This window comes from Mchenga conophoros, linkage group LG20 (assembly GCF_057382185.1).
Source record: "Mchenga conophoros isolate Kocher_MC1m ecotype Shallow Benthic linkage group LG20, M_conophoros_male_GT1.1, whole genome shotgun sequence".
Lineage (NCBI taxonomy): Eukaryota > Metazoa > Chordata > Actinopteri > Cichliformes > Cichlidae > Mchenga > Mchenga conophoros.
The window spans coordinates 34,049,929-34,065,196 of NC_140545.1; the positions used below are offsets into that span (position 1 = coordinate 34,049,929).

The window sequence follows — 15,268 nt, forward strand, 5'->3', positions numbered from 1 at the left end:
CATTTTAGTCATTCAGTGATTCAAAGAATATGAACTTTTAATATTCTTTCAGATGTTTTCTGACTCTAAATGTTCTTTTCTCATTTCTTAGGGTTTTCTAATTTACAATTAAAACATTTTCAGCTTTTTTCCAACTTCTTCTTCTGTCTAACCTTCAGCTTTTAGCAGTTCAGCACTTTTGTTTTCAGGATAAATTCGGACTTTTTTTTTTTATCTCATTCAATATTTTTAACTCAAAATTCAGCAATTAATTCATTTCAGTGCATACATTCAGATTCAAGCATTCACACTGCAGTTTCTTCAGAAAATGCACTTTCTAGTTTACATTGGAATACTTTTTAAAAAAATCTTAAAATATGCATTTTCTCTTATTTTACTATTACCTATTGCACAGCTGCCAGAAAGCTGAACTTTGCCTCTCTGGTTGATGAGATCAATCAGCGTGTTGTTGGGAAACATTCAAGGGAGTTTATAAAATCCTTGTTGAGTCACTGAGAAAAATCCCCGCTGCCGCCAAATATTCCTGAAATGTCGAACGTGTAAACACATTCATGGAAACCAAACCCAGAGATGAAGTGGGGTTTGATGAAATAACGTCAGGACCCTTTACCACAGTTTACACACTGCCAAAGTTTCAACCTCGGGAACGTTGCTTTGGATGGACAGTTTGTCCGTTCCTCACCTTGGGACACGGTCAATGAAACAATGTCAAACATGGATTGTGTGTGTGTGTGTGTGTGTGTGTGTGTGTGTGTGTGTGTGTGTGTGTGTGTGTGTGTGTGTGTGTGTGTGAGCACAACACAGTATAAGCGCGAACAGCACCTGATAAACTCTTATTATCAATCATTGAGGTTTCTGCCAGAAAACCTATTAGAACCGGCTACTGTGATAGCGAACCAGGATGGGATTCAATTTAATAATGCACAAAGTGAGCTAGCACCCCTATCTGTCCAGAACTAACAAACTCCTGTCTAAACCTAACCCTGCACCACTCCACTATTTCAAAACTCAGATTTAGTCTTTCAAAGACTTTTCAAGAATTAAAACGATGTGAATATACCACTTTAACCAGACAGCTGGTTTACCCTTTGCTTTAAATGCTTAACAGCTACAACTTTAACTTGGTTACATCTTATTAAACTAACACGAGTCAAATTCAATGTTAGTGATTAACATTTTTTGTTATTAGTCAGCTCTACTGTGTATCATCATGACTCAAGCAGGACACTCAGTGAGCGGCACATTTCTCTTTAACAAACAACATCTACAGCGTCTGTGCTGCAGACCTACTACATGCTAGTTAATCTGCAAGTGAAGCTGCAGTGAGCAGCTAACTCAGGGGTGGGGGAAGTCCAGGCCTCAAGGTTTTAGATCTCACCCCAGGTCAACACACCAGAATCAAATGATTAGTTCATTACCAGGCTTCTGGAGAACTTCAAGACATGTTGAGGAGGTCATTTAGCCATTTAAATCAGCTGTGTTGGATCAAGGACACATCTAAAACCTGCAGGACATCAGAACTTGAGGCCTGGAGTCCCCGCACCCCTGCACTAACTGAACAGTAGAAGGGACCACAGTTACTGTTAGCTGAGCACCCTCTAGTGTTCCTGTCTTGTAACTACATCTCAAACTAAACGTGTGATCAGAAATAAACATCTGATAGAAAAGAGACACTGCAAAAATGCTAAAAACATTTTCAGAGTCAACATTTCTGTCTTAGCAGCAGTTTTAGCAAAGACTTCGATAACCTCAGCTGTTCTGGGGTCGGGGCACAGAGCCTTCCAGCTTGTCCTGGGCCACCTCCGGCTGAACACGCCTAAAATGCCTCACTTAGTAGGCATCCTTGTCAGGTGACCAAGGAGCAGCAGATCTACTCTGAGCTCTTTACACTTTCTCTAGAGAGGAAACTGAAAGCCAGCAGCTGATGTTTTACTGAGAGAACCTGTATCCCGGGGCGATCGTGGCTCAAGAGTTGGGAGTTCGCCTTGTAATGTTACATCCACTGAGGTTGTGGCCCGAGAGGCCTAAGGACACACTAGCAGGAAATAAATCCCATAATGCCTGCAGGGATACGTGTTGCCTTATTGTGAAGCAGGAAGGAGAAAACAAAAAATTCAGGGCTCATTTCTGAGATTTACAGCACAAAATCTGCCATGTTGGTGCAGAAAAGCAAAGAGATTTGGTGCCTTGTACAAATCGGCGTGGTGACTCAAACTGAACTCTGAATGTGCTGAATCAATTTCCAGATGAAGGATGACGCTTCCAGTCATGAGCATGTGGTGTTTGCATCAAACAGGAGTGCAACTAGAGAAATCAGCACAAAGAGGATGCACTAGAGCAAGAACACATTGAAACTAACATGCAGGATAAAATTTAACTGTCAGGGCTGGGATGGAAAATGGAAAAGCAGCTGAGATAAGCCAAACTGCAGCTTCTCAGCCGTATAAAACAATAACTGGCTCACAAGACAAAGTTTAAACTCCAAAGAAGAGAAGCAAACAGTCTCCTGCACAAAAATGCTCCACCGCAACCACTTCAAGAAACCCAGGAGTCATTTTTATTAAGTTATGGCTCCTGTGGGGTCTGCCTCTCAATCACACAGACCTAAAAATACTGCCTTTTCCCGTCTCTGAGCGGCACCCAAAATTTTTTAATTGTTGTAGTTGCTTTTAGAGTATCTTGCTCTATAAAATGTGCCTGGCATGCTGTGTCTGTTCTTCCAAAACTCAGGACTGAAACTTGGGAATCCGCTTCTTCCAGTCTGGAGTTTCTGCAGAACAGTGAAGCTGGATGGAGTTTTATTATGAAAGACATCTCTTCCAGAAACAGCCAATCCTCAACCACAGAACAGAACCATTTTTACCAAATATCACCATGACGGCAGTGTAGGGATGGGTACCGGTATCCGGTGCCATGATGGCACCGGGTCTGACATAAACGGTAGTAACCAGACCGAAAAGCAGCGCACATTTCGGTGCTTTTTTTCGGTGCTTTTTTTCCCTGAGCTGTGATACACTTTAGATTCTAGCCAATCATTTTACGTTTCCGAGGATAGTAGGCGGGCCCAGGTACGTACGTTCTTTTAGAGCAGAGCTACAGATTAAAAACTCCCAAGGCGAAGCGGTCAAAGTCTGGCTGTACTTCATAGCAAAAGATGCAAACTCAGCAGCAACAAGTGCTTTAAGCTGATACTGTGATACTGTCAAAGGAGGTAACACCTCGAATCTGATGAAACACCTGGCGACGGTGTAATTTACGTTGAGTAGGCTAACCACGTTATTACATTAATGCATGTAAGGTGAACTAGCAAACATCATCATAGCTACATGCGGCTGTCTTCTTGTTTGATGGCAGATGCTCCCTTCACCCTGGCCAAAAAGGCTAAAATGACCAAAGAAAAAGTGGAAAACAGTTAAACGTGAGAGGTTTTGGACAAAGTTTGTGTTTTTTCCATTGTTTAAGCACTGCTTCCAGCCAAGAGTGATACCATATATGCCCCATAGCTGCAGAAAAGGCTAACATTGTTATCTTTTTACAAAAAACCAGCTGAACATGAGAGGTTTTTGGACCAATTTTGTGTTCTCCATTCTTTAAGCAACGGTTTGAGCACAGTTTAAGCACCGGCACCGTTTCAAAAGTACCGGTTTGGCACCGGTATCGGATAAAACCTAAACGATACCCATCCCTACGGCAGTGTGACCCATGACCTCTGACGACTGGTTTTCTACCAGCAGAACTTGAAAAGCTCAAAACTCTGTGTGCGTGTTTTTTTCACCTCTTGCAACATCTCGTTGTCCTCCATGTATTTCTTGGCGGCATTGCTGGCGCCCTCCGCCTGCTTCTTGAAGGCTTCGTTGGAGGCCATGAGTGAAGCCTGCTGGGAGAGCAGAGTGGCCAGGCGACGCAGCAACCTGCAACAGACAAAACATCAGTATGTGATCACACTAAACAGACTGCTTATCAGCCTCCTTTAATTTGATAAACGTTTCAGCATCACCTGAAACTCATCAGTAAACATCCTGGAGAGTGGGCAGTACCCACAGGAGAACCATTAAATATCTTCCAAATGAACGAGCTTTGAATTTTGTGAATTCCAGCCATCGAGTATCCAAAACTAGTGATCTGTTTTACAAAACATCTACCACAAGATATTCCTGGTAAAGAGGGGCAGCAGATTCCAGGGGTTCATTTATATTTTCCACAGAAAAATTACATAAATGCTGAATTACTTAAAAACAGAGTTGCCTAGTATATCTGCAGGTATCTTTTAAAGAGGAATAGTAAACCATGCATGAGGTCATCTGACCGCAGCTTCTGAACAGAAGCAACAACGCAGTAAAGAGATTTTGAAATCATCAGATCAGGATCACCATGTTCCCAGTAAAGAGGTCCGGGATTATGACATCACAAAGTCAGGAGTCGCTTCACGCATGGATACATGTATAGTAACACACTGTGACCCCTGACATTTCCCCGCGTGCTGTGTGAGGCGTTCGTGCTGTGTGTGGCGTCGACAGGCGGTGATGTAATTGTAGCTCACTGTGGGTGGAGGGCGGGCGGGTACACTGAATATCTGCCCCCATTCATGTAAGTTGTGGGAGAGAATCACTGAGCTGCAGCTTTGGATTAAAGGAGTAGTCCAGAGTTTATTCTGAGCGGGCTGGAAAGTTTCAGAGCACTTCTGCCAACATAGTTATCAGACAGAAAAATAAAATGAAAGTATGAACCGTGCGTTTCCTCTCAGCTCACATCAGACTCCAGACTCTGAGACTTTTGATGTGAAAAGATCCCCACCTGCTCCATCTTTGGTTGTGGACAAAATGACATGTATTGAGATGCTTTTAGTGCACATACAGTAGGTTAACAAGCAGACAGTTTAGCATTTGATTTTAATTGAAATAGTATTTTCTACTTTTGCTTTTAATTCATTTTTTTTAAGTCTTCACAACAGTTTGCCTAGTTTCAGTGTTTTTGTTATGAATAACCTATTTGAATGAAACATTAAACACAGGAATGTAAAATCAGGCTTCTCCTGCAGAGATGAGTAACAGGACGCTGAAATTTGAAGCTGACTTCACTCTGTAAAAAACCTGCAGATGTGAAGCTTGCTGGGGGTAAATTTACCACCTCGGTGAGCAGTTACCTCGTGGCTGCTGGTTCCCCATCATGTGAGGCTGAAGCCATGTGCCAGTTGTAAATATCTCATTGGTGATGCATTCAGGAACATTCTGACAAACAGCAGAAACCAGCAGGTTCTGTCTGTGCAGTTTGACTCACACTCAACCTGCAGCTATTTTCAGGGTGTAAAACTTCCCCAGCAACACACAGCGCTGACAAAATGTCAAATACACACTGACCAGTTTCTGTGAGCTGCAAAAGTGACCCAATACACATTCACTCTGATCGATTATGCCCAAAAAACAGTCTCACTATTATTTAGGGCTGCCACAAACGATTATTTTGATAGTCGACTAGTCACTGATTATTTTTGCGATTAGTTGACTAATCAGATCATCATCCATTGTACGTAAAACTACAGCTTATTGCACCAGCAGCATCTGCTCTTATATAACTATCATTAGCTTACAGCTTTAAGCTTTTAAGGTGCTAACTAAAAATAAAGACAAGATGATAGTTTATTAAATTTTAATGAAATTTGCAGATTGTTTCAGTGAAGTTTAATAAACTCCTTGCTATCTAAAATATAACAGGACACCGGAGTAAATTCTCCAGCATCTCACACTTCTGATAATCAGCTGTCTGCTTGACGTTTATTCAGCTGTGTAAAAACTATAACTTTAATCTCAGCCAAACCGATTTACTCAGGAACAAATAAAATACTAAAAAAAAAAAAAGCCAAACAACAACATTTTTAATTTATCTAAGTGACTCATATATTTAACCTGAGTAGCGAAAGACAGCAGTGGGTTTGAAAACAATTTGCCGGGAGTCCGGTGTTCTCACCGCGCTAGTGACCTAGCCCCCGGCTCGCTATCGAGCTAGTGGGTAACAGACATCTCCGAAAACGTCGGAGCGCTTTTGAAAATATGTGGTGTCCTGATAAACTGAGCCGATATTTGAGGTTTACACAGCTACATTCTCGCCTGAAAATACGTTGAACGTTTATTTTGTGACCCAGAAAGAATAGTAAGAGTAACATTAAAACTAACTAGCTACCGCCATTGTTGGAAACTAAGCTGGGCCGCGCTATGAATTCTGGGACACAGCTGCTTCTTCTTCTTCGGGGTTTAACGGCAGCTGGCATCCTTGTACATGCAGTGCTGCCATCTTCTGTTTCAGTCCTTTATTACACTCTTAAATCCTGCTACTTATTCCTGCGTGTTTTGTGATCTTACAAAGCTTCAAACGACGCGTCGACTATTAAATCAGTCGTCGACGATTTTGATAGTCGACGTAATCGTGACTAGTCGACAAATCGTGGCAGCCCTAGTGCTAACTAAAAATAAAGACAAGATGGTAGTAGGGCTGGGCCATATTATACCGTTCACGGTAATACCGGTATAATGTTAGGCAACGATAGGAAAATGAAATATCGCGATAGAATATGAGTAAAACGCGCATGCGCAGTGCCTTTGTTTTCATACGCACATGGCTGATTGTTGAGTGAAACAGATGAACCAGAATTGGTTTGTAAAAATGGTGCAACTTCAGTGATGTGGAACTGGTTTGGTGTTTGTCCTTCAGATACACGACAAAGCACATTTTTTTTGCAGAACATGCAAGCGGCCGTCGTTATTGTCGGACTAAGATGCTCTTAAATCTGGGAGTAATCTGGGTCCTAAACTCCGTATCGTTCAGGTCAAACAACACTGCAGCATCACTGAGAGTTAAAAACTGTCTAAATTCTTTCATCTTTAATAAAACGATCAGCATTGCTGCTTTACCAGGTGTAACTATGAAGTTTAACTTCCAGGCATCCATGAAAACAAAATTTATTACATTTAACGGAGTTAGAAGTTAGCAGGAAGCTAGCGGAAGTTAGCTCGCTAGTTTCGCTAGTTACCTAAGCATGATATAGCATGTTCTGACTGAGAGATTTCTGAAAAAAATCAAACGTACACCTCTGCTATCACTTCCAACATAAATGAAGACAGGAAACTAAACAGCAGTGACGTTTGTAGGGTTACTGAAGTTGGGCTAGCTGGTATATAATGATGTGCTACGTGATCGCTAGCGACACAGCTATGTTAGCATAACATAAACAGTGAAGCTGGAGGACGAACACTAACACTTTTCCACTTATAAAAGTTAACGTTAAGGTTCCTGATAGTTAGAGACAAATGCAATCGCATGGCAGGATGCTGTAAACGGACCAAACTTCAGTCAGGAGAACAACTGAGATAATCCATCCACAATACAAGGTTAGTCATTAATATACTGCAACAACATGGGAATAGAGCAGCTGCCAGAGAATTCAACATTAATGAATCAATGGTACAGAAGTGGAGGAAGCAAGAAGAATGAGTTGAATAAAGTTTGATTTATCTGACTGCTTTGTTTCGCTTAATGTGCCTTATAATCCTGTGCACCTTATGGTCCGAAAAATGCGTACTGCACACTGCAGTTTAATGTTGCAAAGCACCTCTTTTTAACTTCAGTGGATATTATACATGGTTATGCTCAGGATATGTCAGCCCATTTCTACTGGAAATGCTTTTTGGTTAAACTTTCAGCAAGGAATTTGCATTTGCACTGTTACATTTTTATAAAGCTTTAATGTACATAAAAACCAGCTTCTTGTTTAAGTGAAAATAAATGAAAGGTTGTCTTTTTGCGCTAGTAATGTTGTGGAGTTGTATTTTGTCTCGCATCAATTATATCGTCAGTTATATGTCAGTGCGCCCCAGGGTGGCTGTGGCTACAATGTAGCTTGCCATCACCAGTGTGTGAATGTGTGTGTGAATGGGTGGATGACTGGATATGTAAAGCGCTATATAAATACAGGCCATTTACCATTTACCATTTATATCGTTATCGCAAATTTTCAAATATATATCGTGATAAATATTTTTGGCCATATCGCCCTGCTCTAGATGGTAGTTTATTAAATTTTAATTAAATGTGCAGATTGTTTTGGTGGAGTTTAATAAACTCAGCCGATTTACTCAGGAACAAATAAAATACTGAAAAAAACCAAACAATAACACTTTTAAGTTATCTAAGTGACTTATATATATTTAACCTGAGTAGCGAAAGACGGCGGTGGGTTTGAAAATGATTTGCCGGGAGTCCGGTGTTCTCACGGCTCTAGTGACCTAGCCCCCGGCTCGCTATCGAGCTAGTGGGTAACAGACGTCTCCGAAAACGTCGGAGCGCTTTTGAAAATATGTGGTGTCCTGATAAACTGAGCCGATATTTGAGGTTTACACAGCTACATTCTCGCCTGAAAATACGTTGAACGTTTATTTTGTGACCCAGAAAGAATAATAAGAGTAATATTAAAACTAACTAGCTGCCGCCATTGTTGGAAACTAAGCTGGGCCGCGCTATGAATTCTGGGACACAGCTGCTTCTTCTTCTTCGGGGTTTAACGGCAGCTGGCATCCTTGTACATGCAGTGCTGCCATCTTCTGTTTCAGTCCGTTATTACACTCTTAAATCCTGCTACTTATTCCTGCGTCTTTTGGGATCTTACCAAACTTCAAACGACACATCAACTATTAAATCAGTCAGACGATTTTGATAATCACGACTAGTCGACTAATCGTGGCAGCCCTACTATTATTATTATTGTGCTAAATTTTGTAATTTCAGTTATTAATCTAACACACTGGGGCTTAATGATCTTTTAAATCCGCAGTATTTACAACAAGAATTTTCTTGACTTTTCAACAGAATTCAAATGAAATACAATTAACTGGGGACAGAACAGCTGAAGAGGAGCTGGAGAGGTCATCTGGTAGAGAATTACACTCAAAACTAGCAGGTGATTTAAACCACAAAGGCTGTCTGTGCAAGGGCAACAGTTGGTTTCTGACAGATTCATAGAGGAGATCTGAAAAGTAGCCAAATGGAGACCAACAGCCTGATCACATGGTGCTGAAAGGGGACCAAGGTGAGAGACTCAGCGGGACACATTCACTTAGACCAAAGAGTCTTTGTTTTGCTCAAGATTAATCACACTGGGTGACTCTGGGCATTTATGGTGAGGCAAATATGCACTACTGTAACAACGAGAGAAAACAAAATTTGCCTGAAAAGCCACACCTAGAAGTATGTTCTCCTTATTGATCTGTGCTGCTGTGTTAGCATAAGTAAGGCTGAAAAATATGTTAACTGTTAATAACACCACAGCTCAGCGGATGGTGCAGAGTATTGTAAAGGTATTCGAACACGCAGGATGATACATTACTTCTTAAGTAGTTAATAAGCAATGTTTTACTTCTGCAAAGGCACCAAGTGATTGTTTTAGCAACATCACTGTTCATGGTTTAAAATTCCCTCACTGCTTTTTCCCCAGCCTTGAATGTTTACTATAACAACACGGAAAATGTCGAAAAAACAGTGCATTAGTCAGGAACAGCGGTGGATTATTCCACACATGTCGCTGGATGCCATATTTGTTGCAGCAGGAGGGTGTGTGTGTATAGCTAGGTTTAAGTTTGGTGTCTTTAGCGGTTTAATAGATACATCAGGTTGTAAGTCTGATTTATCTTCTGCAACACCACAGCAGCCTGTTTGGATCGGTGTGTAAACTGCTTCAAGGTGACCAAAAGTGGAGTAGTTTACACGAGGAATAAAAGAGATTTCTCCATCTCAAGTGTCTCTAGGAGGAGCGACTGTCTGTTCCAAATACGGCTGTCAGTTACTTCACAGGCCTGAAATAATCTGACCAGGCAGCTGCCAGAGCTTCAGCCTTTCCAGTCTTCTTCTTGGCTCAGGCTGGAAATTCTTGAGCTGGAGTTCCCAATCACAGCGGCCTGGCAGCGGAGGGCACGGTCTAAACTTCCTCCTGGCATCTGCGTTACAGCAGCTGTCGCATCACATGCTACGCTGCCACAGTGAGTCACAGAGCAGCAGCTGCTGCACACCAAAAAGTACCCCAGAAGAGCAGCAACAAGAAGGACGTGCTGCTGCCCCCTGCAGGCGACCAGGGGGCACAGAACAACTCTGCAATCAAAACTGCACCAAACTGATCTGTCCTGATTTATTGTCACTTAGACCCACCAGCTGTAGGTCAACCAAGATCCGTCAGGGTCACATGACCACTGACTGCTCAACTAAATATTTAGAAAGATTCAAAATAAAATCTCACACAACACTCACGAGAAGCCAGCTGACTGTAGCAGCAGCAACTCAAACTGAACCGTCAGCAAATAATTGTTATCAATAAAATACGCATGCAAATGTCATAAATTTCACCAACTGCTGCGTCGTAAGTAAGACCCTCTAAGGTTCAAGTAAAGCTGCAAAACTAATATAAATCTCTCAAATTATCTACAGGGTGTTGATTTGAGAGCTTGCTGTATTTTACCCTCCCGTAAAAAGACGTAGTCTTAGTGTAAGATCAGTGCATTCAGATCAGGCTTTTTATGCATTCAAATACTGTGAAAACTCAGGATTCAGACAGGCTGGTCTCCAAGTCACACTTTGTTTTGCAACTTTCTGATGAACACAGGAGACAAATTTCAGGTATTGACAATAACTGTGATACATACAAAAAGTAAATACTACTTCCAGCTGTTCCTTTTAGGGGTCACAGCAGATCATACACCTCCCTCCTCACCCTGTCCCAAATAAGACACGATATCAGAAATGATCTAAGACAATGGATCTGAGGATTTCACCTCAGGAATGAAGGAATGGGTAATTTCAGTTTTTCCTGCTGTAAAAAGGGAAATCTATTTATAGATTTCGCCATCCTCACATACTGACTTCTTAAGTCAGTATGTGAGGATGGCGAATGAAACAAGCCTTCTTCTTTGATGGACTTCACTGGTAACTTTATGGATTTTCAACCCAACAACAAGCCGTCAGACCAGTAACAACATGCCATGTTGCTGAAGTCTGAGGTTAGTTGTACTCAGTCACGTCTGACTCTGAGTGGGTCAGCCAATCAGGCTGCTTCGCACCTGTGAGGTCTCTGTCCAATCTGGATGGGGATTTACACTGTACAGTGGAAACACACACTGACAGACACACACACGGTCAGCTGCTCATTCTTTCCGCCCGACTTTAAATTCCTCTGAGTTTAGATCAGTCGGCCTGTTGGGTCTATTCTGGTGCGACTGAGTATCCCACTGCAAGCTCGCTTTAGGACAGAAGTTCAGAGAGAAGTTCAGCTGCACGCTGGTCCTAACTCCCATATGTGGTCGTCTCCTCACTCCTCAGTGCACCGACGACCCTTTCGCTCTGTTTGCATGCTCCTGTGGAGGCTTCGACTGATTCAGCACTCCCAAGCAATCAGCCTTAATTAAGGGAAAGTCGGCTATAAAGTCGTCCCAACAATGATGAAGGCTTACTAATAACACTCTTACAGTGCAGCATCCACTCTGTGTCAAAAATGGAGGAAACTCAACAAGAGTCTGAGGAATCTTCATGGCATTAAATCTCTTAATTTGCAGTTCTTTTCGGAGTTTGTGGTGAATGATTTCACCGCTCACATAGCTGGAAACAATTTTACACTTCAGCTCCTGATTTTAATTGTGTTGAAACTGTTAGATTTAGGCATTAAAAACCACTAGTTTCACCCCCGTGCGACACTTAATTGGATAAATGGTTAACAGGATGGCGAAGGGGTGTAGAAAAAGTTACTGGTTTCACTGCTCTGGTTTCTTTTACAGCAGGATGACAGACTTTGGTGGAGAATGTGGACAACATACGTGCTACAGACACCAAAACTATTACTGCTGAATTACAACAGAGTCAAAGTCTGTAACACAAAAAGTGGCCATGTGTCCAACAACACAAACAGACTTCTGTATTGTGACAATTTTAGCACAGGATCAGGCAGCTCTTTGCCTCTTTTAAAACTTAGTATGCTTATTTGCATTGTTTGTTTTATTTTGGATCTATTTTTGAAATATGTTTTAATTTAATTAATACTTTTTTAATGATCTAACAAAAAACAAGGAATAAGACGACCGTGTCTTTAATTTTAAAAATTGCCGCAGTTCAGAAATGTTGCACCTTCTTTAAAAACCCTGAGCACAGCTGATCTTTTGTGATCTCTGAGTCTAAGCAGAGCTCGGCCTGGTTACTACCTGGATGGGACACTGCCTAGGAACTAGTTTACAGCACCTTATCTTACCCTTCCCTTTATAAAGAGACTCTTAAGTGGAAGTGGGAGGGCAAAGAAGATGAAACCACCTTTTTTGTGATTGAAATCGAAAAAAACTAAACAAAAAAACCCACCGGAAAACCCACAGAGCTCAGATCTGTAACGACAGCCCATGGAGGAGAGTCGGTCTGGCTATAATGACACACAAACAGAATTTAGACTCCATGAGGTCGAGTAGTCCAGATGCACGAGGCAGCATCATGTATCGTTCCCATCCTGATCCAGAAAGTTCGATCAGATATTAGTGGCGATGTGCCGATCTATGAAGCCGATCTGGTTCGACCGTTTAGGTCGTTCTCTGAGCAACTATCCGATTGCTAGCACAAAAGCTAACAGCTGTATCCTTGGTTTAAAGTCTTTCCAGTGAAGTGAGGCTACTGTGGCTGATCCTAAAACTTAAACAGCTTGAGGTGAGGGGTGTGTGTGTGTCTTACAGGCAGAGCAGCAGGGCGAAGCCAGCAATGTACTCGTTCCTCTGTGCTCTGAACAGCTTCATGTGGATGTGCTCGATGGCTGTCGGGTGGTTTGCCAGATCCACCTTCTCCGTCACACTGTACTTCCTCACCTCACGGAAAGCATCTGTACAGGAAACACACGGAAACGTCACCTTTCTGCATCTTTAATTCACAGTAAACTTATTTTGTAGCTGCACTGTAGCTCTGCTGCTTCCCTGCTGGCTGAGGTACAAAGTCGGTGCTTACTGGGAGCAAACACTGTCCTACCACACACGCACACAACAGAACTGATTTCTGGCACAGGTACTGAACTGTTAATGGTTGATGTTTTTAAAATCCGAACTTAAACAACTGCTTAAAATAATTATTATTAGTAGAAAACCTCTTGCTCTAAGTAAACTCTCTGTGAGGCCGTTGGCAGGAAAAACCTGGTTTATGTTAGAAGCTAGTTCAAATCACGATGTGTGGTAAACCTGGGCGGATAAATGTGGCTACTGAGCAGAGAAGTACTGGATATACTGTCACAATACAACATGTAATTACAGTTGTACTTCCTAAACAACATTTAAGCATATGAAAAAATAAAGCTGTCTTTCTGCACAACCAAATGAGTAGCTTCTATGTTTAGATGGAAACATCTCGAATCCCTGTGATCTGCGATCCCTGTGATCCAACTACGACAGATGTTATGTATCTGGGAAAATTTTGCAGTTACTTTGATGCTTTACAAAATCACAGACTGATGCCGAACTTTAATTTAGTTTTAAATGTTATAAAAGCCACACATTATTTCTGCCTAACACTCCTTTGATAAAGAGTTTGGCAACATTTCATCAGCTGGACTCTGAACACGCTGTTATTACAAAGTAAGGAACTGATGGTGCCGTTGTTTACCCGTGCTTCATCAAACTTGATTGAAATGGAGCTACAGCAGCGTCCTCCACAGACTGGAAGAATGCAGAATATCGACTACACTTTGGCTAAAGGCCACCTCCCAACCAATCAACAAAAGCACTGCAGACGTACCGATGAGCAGAAAGACGAGGATGGCGATGGCCACCATGAAGGCGGTGTTTCCATAGAGAGTGATGGCCTTTATGATGCGAGATTTGAAAATGCTGTTCCACCTAAAAAAACAACAACCAGGAGAATAAAACACAAATCAGTCGGCAACTTCAAGAAGTTCACTTTTATACATTTTTACATTATAGAGACATTAGAGTCACTTTTCTTTTCTTTGTTTATTTTTTTACTCTTTGTTTGGAGTAATCTGAATGAGTTTTTTGTTATTTTATGAAGCCATTATTTAATTTTTAAATGTTCTGTTGGACACTACTGGTTCTGCAGGACAGGAACTGAACTTCTGGGATAATTAAAATCCATCTTATCGCATCTTTTGGGAGCCAAAAGTGATCCTAGCACGCTTGAAGTGATGGAAAAAAAAAGGAAGAGAGCAGAAGAGAAAGGATGGACGAATGAATGGTGATCTTAATGTTTTACAACACAGCAACTAAGCCTGGAGCTCTAGCCCCCTCTAGGGGCCAAACAAAAACAGACATGAGCTCAACTGTGCAGTGACCTCTGCAGGAAGCTGGTTATTAAGAATATAGTTAGTACAGTTTTATATTTATTTTTATTTAGTTTATATTATATAGAATTTTTTTTTAATTTGCTTTAGTTTGAGCCATTTTCTAGAGTCAGTTCTTAGTACTTTTAGAACTTTTAACAGTTTCAGTTTTGGGGTTTTTTTTCCATATGAGGGAGTGGGATACACCAAAGTTTCAGTCTGAATAACCACGTTGCTATTATATAAAATTGCACATTTTCATTTTACACAGTTTAAGTACAATTTCATTTCATTTTATTTTTATTTTTGTTGTCTAAAAAACAAACAAAAAACATGTCGACACCTTGTTTTATTAAATTGTAATTATGGTTAGCAACAAAACTGTAAAGTAAGTTGAGTTGTTGTTTTCCTGCTTCCATCTGTGGAGTCATGAATCAAGAACAATGATATTGCGGTGTGAAACTGACTAAAAGGGACAACAATATTACTTATCCTTGTTGTTTCTGGGTTAATGTACCATCCAACAAACGCAACTGTTGCTCAAAGCCTACATAGGCAGAGGTCATGTTATTGCATTTATCCATGTTAGGTTACACCATTGCTACAAACAGTCAATCAGATAAAAATGATAAACTTTCTTTCACATATGAAAATAACAAAACAAAGGCTATTTTTAATTCTTGATATCTAGTCAGATAAAATAATTTAAAAACTCCTCTATGAGGTCTAGCACTAAAACTTCTCTACTTTTATTGACTTTTTTCTTTGTTGGATTTCAGCTCGTATCAGCGCTGTGCCGTGTGTGCAGAGTTAATCAGAGCTCATCATTCGGCAGTCAGGAGGTCTTTTAATGTGATCACAGTCACACAGAGCTGCTCTGTTTGAGGACAAACTGAACTCTGCTGCTTCCATCAGCGAGCTTCACGCTTCTCCAGCTAAAAATTA

General features: G+C 41.2%; 1 protein-coding gene across 1 annotated transcript in view; it reads right to left on the reverse strand.

Annotated features, from left to right (window-relative positions):
- bcap31 (B cell receptor associated protein 31) overlaps positions 1-15,268 on the reverse strand; it is a 28,204-nt gene that overhangs the window by 8,414 nt on the left and 4,522 nt on the right. The window contains exons 3-5 of the mRNA XM_085259660.1: positions 13,783-13,883; positions 12,736-12,880; positions 3,776-3,911 (exon numbers count right to left, since the gene is read on the reverse strand). Coding sequence (XP_085115786.1) covers positions 3,776-3,911; positions 12,736-12,880; positions 13,783-13,883 — 382 coding nt within the window. The remainder of the gene's footprint in view (positions 1-3,775; positions 3,912-12,735; positions 12,881-13,782; positions 13,884-15,268) is intronic.